Here is a 14561-nt window from a genome sequence, read left to right on the forward strand (position 1 = left end):
TGAAGCACTCAAACTAAACTCCAGTTATCCCCCTGGCATTCAGCCCAGAATAGCAAAACAAACAGCTCAAACTCCTGCCAAAATATTTTCTATTCAAATGAAGTTGTTAGAAGATTTCTAAGTGCTAGAAAAACACACGCAACCCCTCCTTGCTTAGGTATCCTGGCCTTATAGCTTAACAGCTACGTGCTGACAGCCAGCAGTTTTAAATCAGAGCCCTGAATGGGAACAAGTCAACCACAAAGCTGTTCTTCACCTGGCCCAGGAAAGAAGATCCATATTACAGCTAACAGTGAGCACTCAACAGCCCGCCTTGGAGAGAAGAAACAACAAGACAGATGGCCAACTCCAACAAGTGACTTGTTCTTCACGTTTAACTACCACCAAGATCTACGCAGTTAATATTTCTCTTACCTTCTGAAGTGAAAGAATCGACAGAAGACAGTGGACTCTCTCTGATCTTTGTTCTTTCGGTAACTGTCCAGGCGGCACTCCCTGCATTTATGCAGGTGAGGTGCGATGTTATTGCAGGAGCCATCCTGTACAAACGCCTCTCCGCTCTGCTGCAGCTTCTTCACTTTAGCAGCATCTGCTAAAATTGACTTGCGGACCATGACTGTGGGAAGAGCAGTGAAAGTTACACAACCTTTACTAATTAGCTCATCATATAAAGGTGCAAGCAAAGGTCTTGTCATGAAATGGACCTGTGTCAACCTTTCCTATACACATTACATCACCCTGAAACAAAATAATGTGTAGACCCACATAGTCAAGTTACACAGCCCAGGGACCCAACCTTAATAGATTCATTTGCCCCTCACAGAAAACTATTTCAAAAGAGTGGCTGCTTCCAACGAAAGTACTTCCACTATCAGGGCTTGAGTATCTGAGCATGGAGACTTCAAAAGTACTAAGGGCAGAAGTACAACCCATCCATTTCACAGCCCTCAAGGTGCAGTGGATTTCAGCAGCTCACCGTAGGAGATGCCAAACATCTCTCTGCCTCTCACACTGCAGGTGAGACCCAGCAGTGACTGCTTGGCTGGCTGTTCACCCACCTTAGTTAAGGAACAGCACGTGGTAGTACAAGACCAAGCAACTTGAGATTAGAAAAAAAGAGGTGGGTGTGCAGGGAGATTCCCAGAAGCAGGATGATCAGCTGCACCGATGCACGGCACAGACACATTTAAGGAGCTGGGCTCCTGGTGACAGCTACAGCAATTCCCATCCTGCCACACATGGAAAACTTGGAGCACAGCAAGTGGAACCAGGCCACAAATAACACAGTGGCCTTTTTTTTTATTTTTCTTCTTGACAAGTCATCAAAGGAAAGTCCCATTTGAACAAAGCTTTGTTGAGAACATCCACTTCTCATTACAATTACAAAATTCAGGGCCACAGCTAAAAAAAAAAAAAGCAGCCTCATTACACCATCAGCTTCTGCATCCCAAACAGAAATGTGTTCCTGTAACCCATTTGGCCATTCTGTTCTTGAAGATATTCCGTAAAAAACTTCTAGGAATTATTAGTCCTTTTTTCCTTTTGCGGGAAAGAATATTTTCCTATTTTATTGTATTGACCTTGTGAAAGAGCCCACAAATGACTCAAATTCCAGATCACTTGCTCGCACAGTCTAAATTACTGTTTTTGTGTACGTTACAAAGGATATACTTGTATGACATCACACAGAAACCACAAGGACTTTCAAATGACAGGAAGTTTTAAAAAATACTTGCCATTATCCTGGATCTTGGCACTTCCAGTCCAGAAGTTTTCATTTTCGCTTCTCTCAAAAAGAGCCTCATTTGAATTTCTCCTAATAAAGAATTCCATGTCCGCGTGTTCGTCAATCTTGTTTCCTTTTTGGCTGTTCTGGCTGTTACAGCTGCTTTGTGATTTAACTCCAGACTCAGGGAGAGAGAGAAGATGAGCATCGGAGGTTGAGGGCCGACAATCTAAAGTCCTCTGCAGTTCAACAGTGCTGCTGACTCTTGGTATTGCTATTGGAGAGTTAAGGTGTTGCATCTGTTTTGCAGGAACGCATTCTTTTGGAAAGTTTGTGGTGGGCTTCATTAGAGGTTCATTTGTATTTTTCAAGCTGGTTTCCTTTCCGTTAGCTGAATCAGTCAAAGATGAAGATCTTGAGGTTGTCAAAGAGGTATATTTACCATTTTGATCGTTAGGATTTTGCGTTTGTTCTTTAGATATATACGTCACTTTGGGGAAGGCAATCAATTCGTCCTTCAATGGTTTAACTCCAGCATTAAGACAAGACGGATGAGTTTCTGGTAAGCTCCGTCTACATGTGCTGAAACATAACACGAAATACTTAGAGAAGTAGGTGTCAAACAAACCACAGCATCAGCTCTTCAAACCCAGTCTTGTTTAGATCTTGAAAGAAGTTTAATCATACTTTTAATTCTGACACTTGAAGATGTGAAGTTGTGTGAAGTTCAATAGATTTGTGTTTGATTTTTGTTTATTATTATTTAGAGCTGGAACCAAATGATAGAACTGTACATGCATGTAGATACACACAAGTTTAGCTACTGCAGCTACTCCATTACCTTCTCACAACTACAGTTACTTTTATTTTCTCCATTTAACTGTATAACCAAACATTTCACATGCGTGTTTGGATTAGAAGGCTCCAATACTCCAGAAACTTCAGCAGGGACTGTGCTTCTGGCTGACGCTACAAGCCTATATTGAGACAGTAAAACTACTCCCCCACAATAAGATCAGATGAAAAGTCACGTTTTCTACAAGCCAATGCCACTTCTTGTAAAGGAAACACAAATTCTGTGTATCAGCTATCACACTGTTTGTACTAAGTATATAAATCTTTGTGACAGAACCGGGGGTAAAGGCACCACATTGTAACCTTCAAATTCTGCTTTTGGAAAGGAGCTGTGGTTTGCACTCAGGAAAAAACAGTTACATGCTACAGTACAGTTCCCACACTTGCTCTAGTCAGAAAGCTGAATAAAGCACAGCTTTCAGTTCAGACCCCAACTGCCTTTCCTCCCATCACAGCTGCTGTAGAAATTTGTATTTTTGAGAGATTGATCCGATTGAAAAACGCCTTGACCATGCCTCTTAAGAGTTACTTTTATCACAGAAACACAGCATCAGCTCAAATTTGTACAAGGAAAATTTGGAGTGGTAACCTCAGTACTGAAAGGTTTTAAGCTCCATTGGATATTTTCTGGGCTCCGACAGATAACAAATAATTTTAGAGCCAACACAAATACCTGTTGAACAGAAATGTAATTGAGGACCTGTACTTAATCTGTAAGCAAACAGCCTACAAGAAATGTGCCTGAAGGTGTCCTGTTTAGTTTTTCTCAGGAAGGCAGGTGGGGGACATGTCTGACAAGAAGTGGACACCATGGGAAGTCCTCGTGTACTTCTCATTCATCAGTGGATGGACACAATGACACGGGAACACCAGCTTGCAACACTGAAGGGTGACTACTTCAATTTAAAGACACCCTCCCCAACACACATATGGCAAACGCAAGAAAATTACATACCCAGTGCAATTAAATCTATCACTTTCCTATGCCAACGTTACAGAAGATTTGAGTTACTACAGTTCCGTAAAAATTACTTCTGAGTTTACTCTAAGAACTTGAATTATTTTTGGAGGAGAGTAGTCCATGCAACCATAAACTGATTCCTTACCCCTGAGGAGTTTCTGCACCAAGGTTGGGAGGAGAGTTAGCTGGCAGGGGCAAGCCTTGATGCCTTTGGTCTTTATTAGCAGGAGTACATCCTAGCAATGCTTCACCAAACACCGTTGGTACTGACCGCACAGGTCCCTGACTCTGAGAAACCTGCAAGAAAGATTTTAACAGTTATAAATACTTAAAACACCACCACCAAAACAAATACTGCTTTACAAGGTTAAGCTTAAAAATAAAAATATATTAGTGATTGTTTAAAATCTTGAAGACCATTCCTCACTCAGTTCAAAAGATGTGAAGCCCTTTTAAACATTATAGCTTCCAAGAAACACTGTTCCTGTGAATTTGTTCCTCCCTCCTCCCAGTTACCACCATAGACTTCAAGTGGTGCATGTGACATTAAGGTGGAAAGGAAGATAGAAAGCTCTGCTCTTCCTTGTTACCACCAGTGCAAAGATCTTTCAAAGTTGGTTACAGTAATCAGAAACAGCTTTCAGACCTCTTCTGAAAATCCCAGGGAAAATTAGAACTGTGAAGTTAGAGTTTACCAAAAATCTATACGTGAACTTCCCTGCAGTGAGAAAGTCTTTGCTGCAGGATTCTACAGTGTCAAGCGAAGAAATCTTGTGCTGATTAAGTAACCAGCTTTATAAAGCTACAGTTCTTTTAGGAATACAACAGGCCTATCGAATTAGGAGTCCTTAGAAACAGTTGTTTTCCATGAGACTCCCTCCTCAGCTCTCAAAACCCATAGCCCACTCCCACATGCTCAACTTACTGCTGCAACTTACACCAGGCTCATTAACATCAACTCTAAAATATTTCCTTTCTGCTTTGTACAACACAGCTGTCAGACATCAAGGCAAGCTCTCAGAAAAACCTTGGGGTTTATTAACTCCACATTACAAGTCAGAGTGCTATCACACAGTGAGTTTAAAAAACAAGTTATAGCTTCAGCTTAGCAATCCAACACATTCACTCTGCCAAAATCAAAGAAGTAGAGCTTATTTTCCTTATCCAAGTACACTTACTTGCAACTATTTTCTCAAAATGCGTACAAGACATTTCCCAAAGAGTAAAAAAAGTGATAAAAGATCCAGTCCTTAGAAGGAAGGCAGACCAGAAAACCAGAACTAAATAAACAGCAGCACCGCTTTAAGGAAAAACAAGCCATGAATTCAGATCGTGGTAACTCTGCTGTAGTACATTTGGAATATGAAATAAAGACTGGCTTTGTATGCATTGAGCGAGTGGCTCAATGGCTGAATGTGCAGAAAGCTCAAGAATGGCAAATTGAGTGCCTGAAAGACACTAAAGGTACTCAAGCATGAGCTATAGCAACAACACGAGCAGAGTATGATTGTGGTGCGTGAGCTACTTCATGCTGATTTGCGGCACAAACACTCTTCCTCCTCAGTAAATACAAGACGGATCACTCTTGTCGCTGAGGAATCTTATCTTGTACTTGCTACCTCCCTGCTGCATCCTTGTGAAGCTGTTAAAGATTTCTAATAATGATATCCAGACTGTAACTAGATCTACATACTGACTCAGCACAGAAACCAATAATCAAAAACACAAAACAAAAACACAAATAAAACATCTCCTATTACCACCACCAAAGAGCTTCCGTAAGGCTAGCCCCACTTAAAGTGTGATTTTTGAAGCACCAGGGCAAAAGTATAGGGTAAGTCTGAAGTACTGCTCTTTAGTCAAGCCAGTATTTGACATTTTCATTTCTAGATAAAGTTACCCAGATCTTCTCCTGGCCTTTCAGGGAGCTTTCTTAGGACGGATACCTCCCAAGTCACTCAGAAAAGAAATAAATATTGGCATGCAGGTACCCATGTTCCCTTTTTGTACTGACACAACATTCTTCCAGACCTTTACCTGTGTAGCTTGGATCCTCAAAGCATGCAAGTGTTGCTAGAGTTTTGGGGCTTAAGTACAGAGCTAAGTAGTTAGAGAATGGAGGCAAAAAGCAAAGGCTACGCACCTGAGAAGTGCCTTGTGCTTAATTGCACTGCAAAATACATGACTAGGCAGGCTGACGCCTGAGCGCAAGGAGGGGGCAGAAAACAATTCAGAAAATGAAAACCTGACCTTCAAGGTTTAGTAACTTTTTCTCTGATTACTGCAAGGCGAGATGTTTCTACCCATGCCTAGACAAGTTTCAGTGAACACAACGTATCCTCCCAGGGATTAGGTTCATTATTCCACTTTTATACCTAATCCTTATTTAAGGCCATTCTGAGAAGTGACATGACTAAGTTACATAACACAGACACACGTCACGCAGTAAGACATTACCTCGGGAGAAGATTTTGTGTGTTTAGCATCAACGCTTCCACTATTCTCTGTGGACTTCCTTTTCACGCCCCCAATTTTTTTTGATTTATCTGGAATGGAAAGTGATCCAGATTAGTCCATTTTAGCACAAATTTCTGACTTGGTATCTGAAGTACAAACAATAACAGCTCTTACCACATTTTCCATTATTGTCATATATGATTTCAACATGAATTAACTCTGGATCGAGAGTTTTTAAAGCTGGAATCTTGGAAAGGAACGAAGAAAAATAACACAGGAGTCAGTTAGAGGTGGAAGTTACAGTCTGAATGTATTTATCTTAGGTGTTGTGGTATAGACTATGCTTAGATACTTGACATTTGTTATTTGACAGTTCTACCAGCAGCACGAAGTAATACAGAAACACTTTGGGGTAACAGATTGCACTACACCACGCTGATCCCTACTTTCTCCTAGCTTAAAATGTAAAGGACAGAATTATAAATGGTGCTGGTGGGGATACAAATAGAAGACCCCAGCTGTTCCCCCATCTCCATTTGTAAGCCCACCTCAGCTGGTTCTTACCTCCTGACAGTTGACTTCTAGAGTCCGTGTAGCTGGATTACCATTCACAACAACCGCTGTGAACCACTGGGTAGATGGATCCAGGCTATAAATTCTAATTTTTGAACCAATGATATTTTTTCCACCTTAAAAAATGAAAGAAAAATGCTTCAGAAAAAGGGTGCATGAAGACCATCACGTTATCCAGGTATCAATGTGAATTTGCCAACAGTACTGGATGCAAGATGAGTACATAAAACAAACTGAGAACCTTGAGACAACTTCCACATAGCTGAGGGAGGAAAATAAAGCATGATAATCTACGTTCCAGCTATCTGCTTCTCTCAAATAGTTCAATTAAGCTTCCTGGATGTTCAGACATGCAGCAGAAGCCAGGCTGACCTCCAAATTTCAGACAGTAAGACAGATCAATGGACAAGGAAGCAGAGATTCTCTGATTAGATGGGGAATTTTCCCCTTTCCAGTATCGGGGATGACAACTCTAAGCCGTAATATTTTCCTTTCCACAAAAGCAAGATGTTTCTTGCATAAGCAAGCATGACTAACAAAGACGCTTGTATCTACCAGTAAGCAAGAATTTGAGGCCAGCAAATCTAAAGACAACAATTTCAATTTTACTAATTAGCAGCCTTTGTGTAAAGCTTTGGAAGTTTAAAAAACACTATTTGAAAACAACAAGTAACTCCCAGTAATTTCAGTGAGAATTGCTATACATTTGATATCTCTTTCACACGAGTCAGGACACCTACACATGCCTAAATTGTGCACCCGCTCTTACAACAGAAGGACTTAACATTGGAAAATATGAGGAATCATAGGGAATTCAGTCATTGCTGCAAAAGCAGAATCAGTATATTTTCTTCTATAAAAAAGCTTTCATTCCTAGAATGGATTATTATAATTTACACCATCAGCGCAAAGATTTCCCTTTTTTTTTTTCGGTATTTATTGATGAAATTTTCTGCTACAGAACATGCTTATACCTTGTACCAAGCGTGTTTCATCTAAGTGTTTCTTCACCAAAGCCTGAATTTCCTCATTAACATTTTGATCGTCCTTAAGATGAAGCCTGGAACTGTCCACATCCTATTTAGAAGCAAAATATAGAAGTTGGCATTAAGGATAAAGCTTCTGATTAACAAAGAGGCATGAGTATTTAGAAACAAGATAGCAGCAATTCATACAAGCCCAACAAGTTTCTCATTATTCTGTGTTCCTTCAGTTCCCAGCATATCATATTTATTAACCCAGACATCACTTCCTTACCACTAACCTGGGACAATGACCAACAAGCCAGCCTGGAGGGAGCTCTCCAGATCTACTTTAACATGGCTCTAAAGAACAAACTCTGGCTTGGTTTTACTACATCGCTAATGAGAACTAAGTTTAACTGAACTAATTTAGGATCAGGTTCTTAGAACTAGTGGATACACATTTTATAATAGTCCCAAAGAGCTGTAAATGCAGATAGTTTGAGTTTTGTTTCTATTTATTTTATAACAATAGTTCCTGGATCCAGTGCATGTCAAGACACCATTATACATTATAAAACGTCCGTATGAATGAAAACAGAAGCAGCTACATCTAAATTGTTCATAATTATTCAGCACCATGTATTTACATCCCCTCTTCTATTTTTAACTAAAATAAGCTCCTCAACAACATTCAGCATTCCTAAATCGGAAGTTGAGAGCAAGTTTTTAACAATGGCTCAGAGCACCAATAAGAAAAAAATGACTTTTTTTTTTAATATCCAAAGCACTGCTCTGGTATTTGTAAGAAGCAGAAGGCTCGAGAGCCAGCAGTGAGAGAACTGTTATTCAAGATGCCAGAAAATTAGCTTTCTCCATTGCAATATTGAGATGAGGCTTCCATATAAAGAAATCTTTACTTGCTTTTTGAGCCAACGCAGGCAAGCTGACAATCTGCAACTTGCATCTAGTTTTAAGACTGTTTTTTTTGTTAGTTCCTCAGAATAAGTGGTCTACTTGCTGACTGGTGACAAGTTAAAGTAGTAGAACATTAATGGTGGCACTACTAGTGGGCTCTCCATGGGACTAATTTCTACTTTCTACTAATTTCATTCAGGGTTTCAAGGGTCTTTTCTAGAAAGGTTAAATCCTTTCCCAGCAGCAGATCCTATTCCTCGTAATGCCTGACCAGTCAGCCACGCAGGGCAATTGTTTCAGCCTGCCTCTGCCTAATTTTCACTAACAAATTTTCCTCCTGGTGCTCAACAAAGGCATTATAATTCAACCACCTCGTTTACATCCTGCCCACTTCCACAATTGTTTCAGATTAGAAGTCATGTGTTTCCATTGAGCAGCAAGATTTATTCCAGACATCTCTGCAATTCCTTTCACAGCCACGGTCACAAAAGGGAAACGTTCCAGATTTTCCCCTGCCATCAACACGATGCAACTGCTGCCACCTGAGCTGAATCTCTCTCCTGCTACACTCCCTCATCCAGCTGTGCTATATGACTGGACACACACCACACCCAGAATTGACATTTATGAGTTGTGGCAATACACACCTACTCCCAAGTTTTTACCCGTTTAAAGCCTTGCATTTAGAACACATTAACTACAGATATCTTAAACAGCAAGATAAGAAGGTTTACATGTCACGTTTATGATGCCGTACAAAGTTACCTGGATGGGTGTCAAAAGGTCTTTAGAAAGAAAAACACATCTCTCTTCGCCCAGATAGCGCACCGACACCATTGATCCCAAACCAGCTTTGTCCACTAAGGATTTGTACGTCTAGAAAAGTGATAAGCATTTTCTTAGGAGCAGAGTAAGACCTCATCATGTCTCGTGTTCGTTTAGTTACAATAATTTTAGTTTTGCATCTGTTTCCCTGTTAAGGTCTCCCATCTACATGTAACTCTTGAAATAAACTAAGTGTATAATAAACTTTACCATACAAGCCTAATAAAGAAGTCACTGGATTATATTTGAAATTCATTTCATTTATTAGAAAGAGTAACGAATTGACGTTAGGTGGCTGTCATTAACAATCATTAACCACTCATCTCAACATGAATGATTTACTAGCGTGAGGAGTTCCAACTGGGGATGTGTTCATGAAGACCCCTCCTCATGGTAGAGCAGAGGGATATCTAGCAAAGCACTGAAGAGCTGCTGCAGGGCTTGCAGGTGAGTTCTTAAAGCTCACACAGCACTGATAACATACTGAAGCCTTAGTTTAGGCATGAATGATGACTTAGCCTCAGTTATACTGCTCCAGTCCAATGATCTTGTCTTCAGGTAAATCAAAGGCTTTAAGAACAGCCACGAAACAAAGACTTTAAGAAGCTTCTGAACTCTTTTTAATATGTACAACATGAAATTTTGTCTAGCCCTTCAGCTAACAGCCCTGAGTGGGTACACATCTGGTGCCTGGAATATCACAAGCAGCAAGAATAACTCCTCCTTATGCAAAAGGTCCATTTATGCCCCATTTAAAAGAGAAGAGGAGGAAAAAAATTGTTCTGATAGAGTATGTGTGGGGGTTTCTGAAGGACGGGTCACGCAAAGAAAGATTTTCTTCCCCCTTGCTGCTTTAAATTCAGTTACAACAGCACTAGGAAAGGGGCAGTATCACTGTGAGAGCAAAAGCAATCGCTCCAGGAGCTACTGGGCATTACAAGTTTTGCAAAGCCATTCTATTTGTCAGAAACATACTCTCCTTTACACTTAAATCAATTGCAGTAATCAAAATTTATTTATTTAAATCCACACATGCCTTTTGTGATCTTTCTTTCCTCCCTTGAGTGGTAGGAAAGGGGGAAAACATCTTTGCCAAGGTAAATTCCAACACTGTGTTTTATCCCACCTCACTCCTACAATGAGCTACCTAACACGTACACTGCATGGACTGAGACTTTAAACACACCACAGAAGGAAACCTTGTGGATAAAATGCAGATGTGAACTGTTCAGATGCACGTAAAGAACCAACAGCTAAGTTGAAATAAGCAGAATTCCAGAACATATCAGCAAAATCTAGTAGTAGATATATTGATATTACTGCAAGGGGAAGGAAATAAAGTTAAGGACTCCTCTTTCCACTTCTTCTCCCACCCTGTTTAGCTCTATATCCAGCAAGTATCTGTTCAGATCAGCTTTGCTTAAAACAAACCTCAGCTAACACGCACAACTAGCTTAGGAGTAGCAATACCCAAAGCAGCCAAGTAAAACTACACTGGCTGCATACATTAGCAGAGAAAAATCCTCCGTTCACCTCCAGCAGCTGATCTGCACTGCCAGCCATGCATGGCAGTTGCAGGAAGCTTCCATTTCTGGCTTGGGAGGCGTAGCTCAGGTATTTATATGCACAAAAACTAGATCTCGCAAGTGATCCGTGGCAGACAGCCATCACGTAAGAGTCATTCAAATTATTTTTGTCTCAGATCATGAATTACTGAAGAATTAACAGTACTTGAGGCACAGTACAAAGAACCTAAGATAGAAGTAGTGAGCAGTAAGCCCTGTGCTTAGAAGATGGCCATGCAGAGCCCAAGTGAGTCAGGCCAACCGTGTACTTGCCATGGCAGGCCACTGGATAGGCGTTATAGAACTGCCTTGAGTTCTTCTTTCGGCCAGCACCAGTTTTTGCTCCACCAGGAATGCTTTCATCTTATGGCAGTAGACCTCTATCCATCTTCTTTTTTCCCATGATTCATCATCAAATTCCACGCAAATCTGTGGAAAGGAAGGAAAGTAAATAGCTTAATATTCCATCCCATACAAGATAAACATCACGAACAGCAATTTCTTCTAAGAAATTAATTAGAAACACAATGAAAACAAGAATATTGCCCTCCTGTCACACAATTAAGTGATCACCAAAGCATCCTAGACTGACTTAGGATTTCTAAGTGTAGTTAAAGTTAATTGGCTCGTCATCATTACTGTCACACAAAACATTCCCATTGCTACGTAACTCAATGACCTTCCCATCTCAAAAAGCCCTTTATTGATCAAGGGGAATTCGCTGGGTTAGCTGGCCCACCAGTGTTTACAGTCGGGGAAAAAAAGCAAACAAGCAAAAACAACCTTTAAAGGACTGCGTAGGACAGTAGCACATGCATTGCCCACTATATTTAGGGTGTTTGATGAGTTGTTTTTCTAGAAATATTTTCAGAATAAGAGTCCCAAAGAAAAACTTCAGTTATTTTATTGGAAGCCCAAGCGAGAGTAAGCCAGTAAAGGAGATGAAATTACATCGTGTGGTTGTTTCCTGCCTGCTTTTAATTGATATTCATCTCCACAAATCTCTGAAGCACGTACACAAACTTTTCAAGAGGAAAGCAGTTGTCACTGTGCTAAAAACATGTTTTCTTGGCCAACTTCTTTGAGGTGGCATTGCCATTCTTTGATAAGCAACACTGAGATGATCAAAGGATTGGGGAAAAAAAAAAAAAAACACCACAAATAAAACCTTGCCTGGCTACAGGAATTTAAATAACTCGGTAGAGAACGACACCTTCAGAGATCTCTCCTCCTTCCCAGGAAATATCACTGTCCTAAATAAAGCACCTAGCTCGTTTACCCTAGAAGTGGAGAAGCTTTAATTGAGCGAATCTTAGAAACTTCCCCTTGCGATCAGCTTCCCTGCGAGGGGAGAGGCAAGTAAGAGCACGCACGTAAGAGTGGCACGATCACAGGCAGGAACTGCAGCCCTGACGGGTGCAGAACCGAACTGAGGCATCCTGAAGTTCACGGAAACGGTGAAAGAGATAAGCAAACAGCACAACTACCAGAACCAGAATGGCTTGTTTTGGCTGCAGTATCAACACTGCTCAAGCAGGAAAATACGGTTGAGAAAAGGCTTGCCAACATCACAAGCAATCGTTCATTTCTGGAGCTCGGTCCTGACGTTCTGTGAGAAGCAAGGCAGGAAAGATTAAGGATTTCTACTCTTCTGGATGCTTTTTTCAATCCATCACTATCTCAGGTGGTCCTAGACATTGCTCTTCCTTGAGACGGAGGGAAGGAGGCAGCACGTATTTTGGAACGAGAAGTTCTTTATGCCTCGCTTGTCTGCTTCACCACTTCTTCTACGCTTTTACCACAGAATGCACGAAGTTAATTGCTTCTGGCAGCACCGTAACCAACTACAAGGCACTCAGTGGAGCACTGAAGTCCCCCAGAGCACCTGCTCCTTCTCCCTTTTAGTCCCAGAGAAAGCCCTCAAGAAGTTTTCTGCAACAACATCCTTCTCCACACAGCAAGTAAGGGACGGGCACGGCCCCGTGGGGCAAGCTCCACCCCAGGTGCACACACAGGACCAGAAGCTCAGCCTCCAACAGCTCAGGACTCTCCACAACACCTCCCAAAGTTTGTATGTTTAAGAAATAAATGGAAAGCTGAGTTTCCTTCTTGTTCAGAAAGGTGCTTCCTCGGTTAATCAGAGGTCACAAAACCCTCCCCGTTAAAAAAATAAGGAAACAATTTTAATGGGAAGACTTGTCATGGAACAGCCCGCCCAAGTTCCTTGCAGAAACAAACTGGAGTACCAAGATTCTGTTACTGTACCAAAGTTTTGGCCTTAGTAAATACTTCATATCCTAAAAATACTTCAGGTAGCTTTCCTGGCTACAGTTCCTGAAGAGGTGCTTACAAGCTTCCGTCAAAGCCTCCCAATTTCCCCCCAGAACACACCGTTAACGAATTACACCAAGCTTGCAATAATTGACGGGGCACAGAAGAAGCCCACCAGCAATCACCATTAAGAAGCAGCCACCATGCAAGAAGAGTCTCCGAGCCTCCAGCCCCACGCGCGGATTTGCTACATCTGCAGCACTGATTGCAGACAACAGAAGCATTTGTTCCTTATCAGCTCCTCCAGAGCAAAAGAAAGAAATGCCAGCACTCCGAAAAGGAGCATTTTGGTTCCATAAGCACCTCCAGGGGAGAAAATCGCTTACAAGCGAGGTCTCCAACTGCACTTGTGGAACACACAAGCAGGTAATTCCTGCACATTGGCTATGAGAAAAAGTTCTCGAGGCGCTGGTGGAACACAGCCACCTCCAGTTAGTTCGGGGCCATTTCCGGCAACAGCGCCAGCACCTTGGGGCACTTCAGCCGGCGTGCCAGCTGGGCAGGAAGGCTCACAGGGTTTGGCTTTCTCCTTCTTCCACCAACCTCTGCCCCTAAAGCAGGGGGCGTTTGTGGGGTCCGACACCCCGTGTGCCTCACAGCCCGCAGCGGGACTCCGTGAGGCGAGCGGCCTCCCCGAAGGCCTGTGGGGGCAGCTGGCGCTTACCTTGAGGTCTGGCTTGGAGATGTCGGTGTGGGAGACGGCGCGGATCCTGCCCGCCTTCCAGGGCCACTCGGCCACGCGCTCCGTGTCCCAGGGCCCCTCGTCGTCGCCCAGCAGGCTGAGGAAGCGCTTGCCCACCAGCAGCGACCAGCTGCCCTCCAGCCTCAGCACCATCTTAACTCATGGAGGGGGAGGACGAGGCCGAAGACGCAACGGAGAGGCAGCGGCCTCCCTCCTCACACCCCCCTCCCTCCCCCCCACCTCGTTAATTAATTAATTAATTAATTAATCAATCGATCAGCCGTCAGGAACCCCCCCCCTCTCGTCAAAGCGGAGGCCCCCGCGGCCTCTTTGTTCCTGCCTCCCCCTCAGGAGCTCGCAAAGGGGGGCAGGAGGCGGCCGGGCTCCCCTCCGAGCGCCCCTCAGCCGCGCCTCGCCCGCTTCCTCCCCTCAGCGAACGCCTCAGCGACGCCTCCCCCCCCCCTCCCCTCCCTTCCCCGCCCCCCCCGCGGCCTCCACACAGCGCCGGGCGCGATCGCGCCGCTCCCCCTCAGCCGCCTCAGCCGCCGCTCCTTAGCCCCGCCCCCCGCCGCGCCGCCCGCCGCTCCCATTGGCTGCCCGGCGCGGGGCCTCCCGCTGCGATTGGTGCGGAGGGGGAGGCGCCCGCGGGTGGCCCCGCCCCCAAGCGGTCTCTCTCGGTGCGTGTGTGTGTGTGGTATCCCTCCGC

At 43.2% G+C, this 14561-nt stretch overlaps 1 protein-coding gene across 1 annotated transcript in view; it reads right to left on the reverse strand.

Annotated features, from left to right (window-relative positions):
• The window catches only part of KDM3A (lysine demethylase 3A), a 29835-nt gene extending 15530 nt beyond the window's left edge, over positions 1-14305 (reverse strand). Inside the window, exons 1-10 of the mRNA XM_068679614.1 lie at positions 13838-14305; positions 11116-11271; positions 9218-9328; positions 7547-7649; positions 6564-6688; positions 6174-6246; positions 6000-6088; positions 3688-3839; positions 1737-2308; positions 415-616 (exon numbers count right to left, since the gene is read on the reverse strand). Coding sequence (XP_068535715.1) covers positions 415-616; positions 1737-2308; positions 3688-3839; positions 6000-6088; positions 6174-6246; positions 6564-6688; positions 7547-7649; positions 9218-9328; positions 11116-11271; positions 13838-14008 — 1754 coding nt within the window. The 5' untranslated portion in view covers positions 14009-14305. The remainder of the gene's footprint in view (positions 1-414; positions 617-1736; positions 2309-3687; positions 3840-5999; positions 6089-6173; positions 6247-6563; positions 6689-7546; positions 7650-9217; positions 9329-11115; positions 11272-13837) is intronic.
• Positions 14306-14561: the final 256 nt, after the last annotated feature.

Source organism: Anas acuta, chromosome 4 (assembly GCF_963932015.1).
Source record: "Anas acuta chromosome 4, bAnaAcu1.1, whole genome shotgun sequence".
In the NCBI taxonomy this organism is placed as follows: Eukaryota; Metazoa; Chordata; class Aves; order Anseriformes; family Anatidae; genus Anas; species Anas acuta.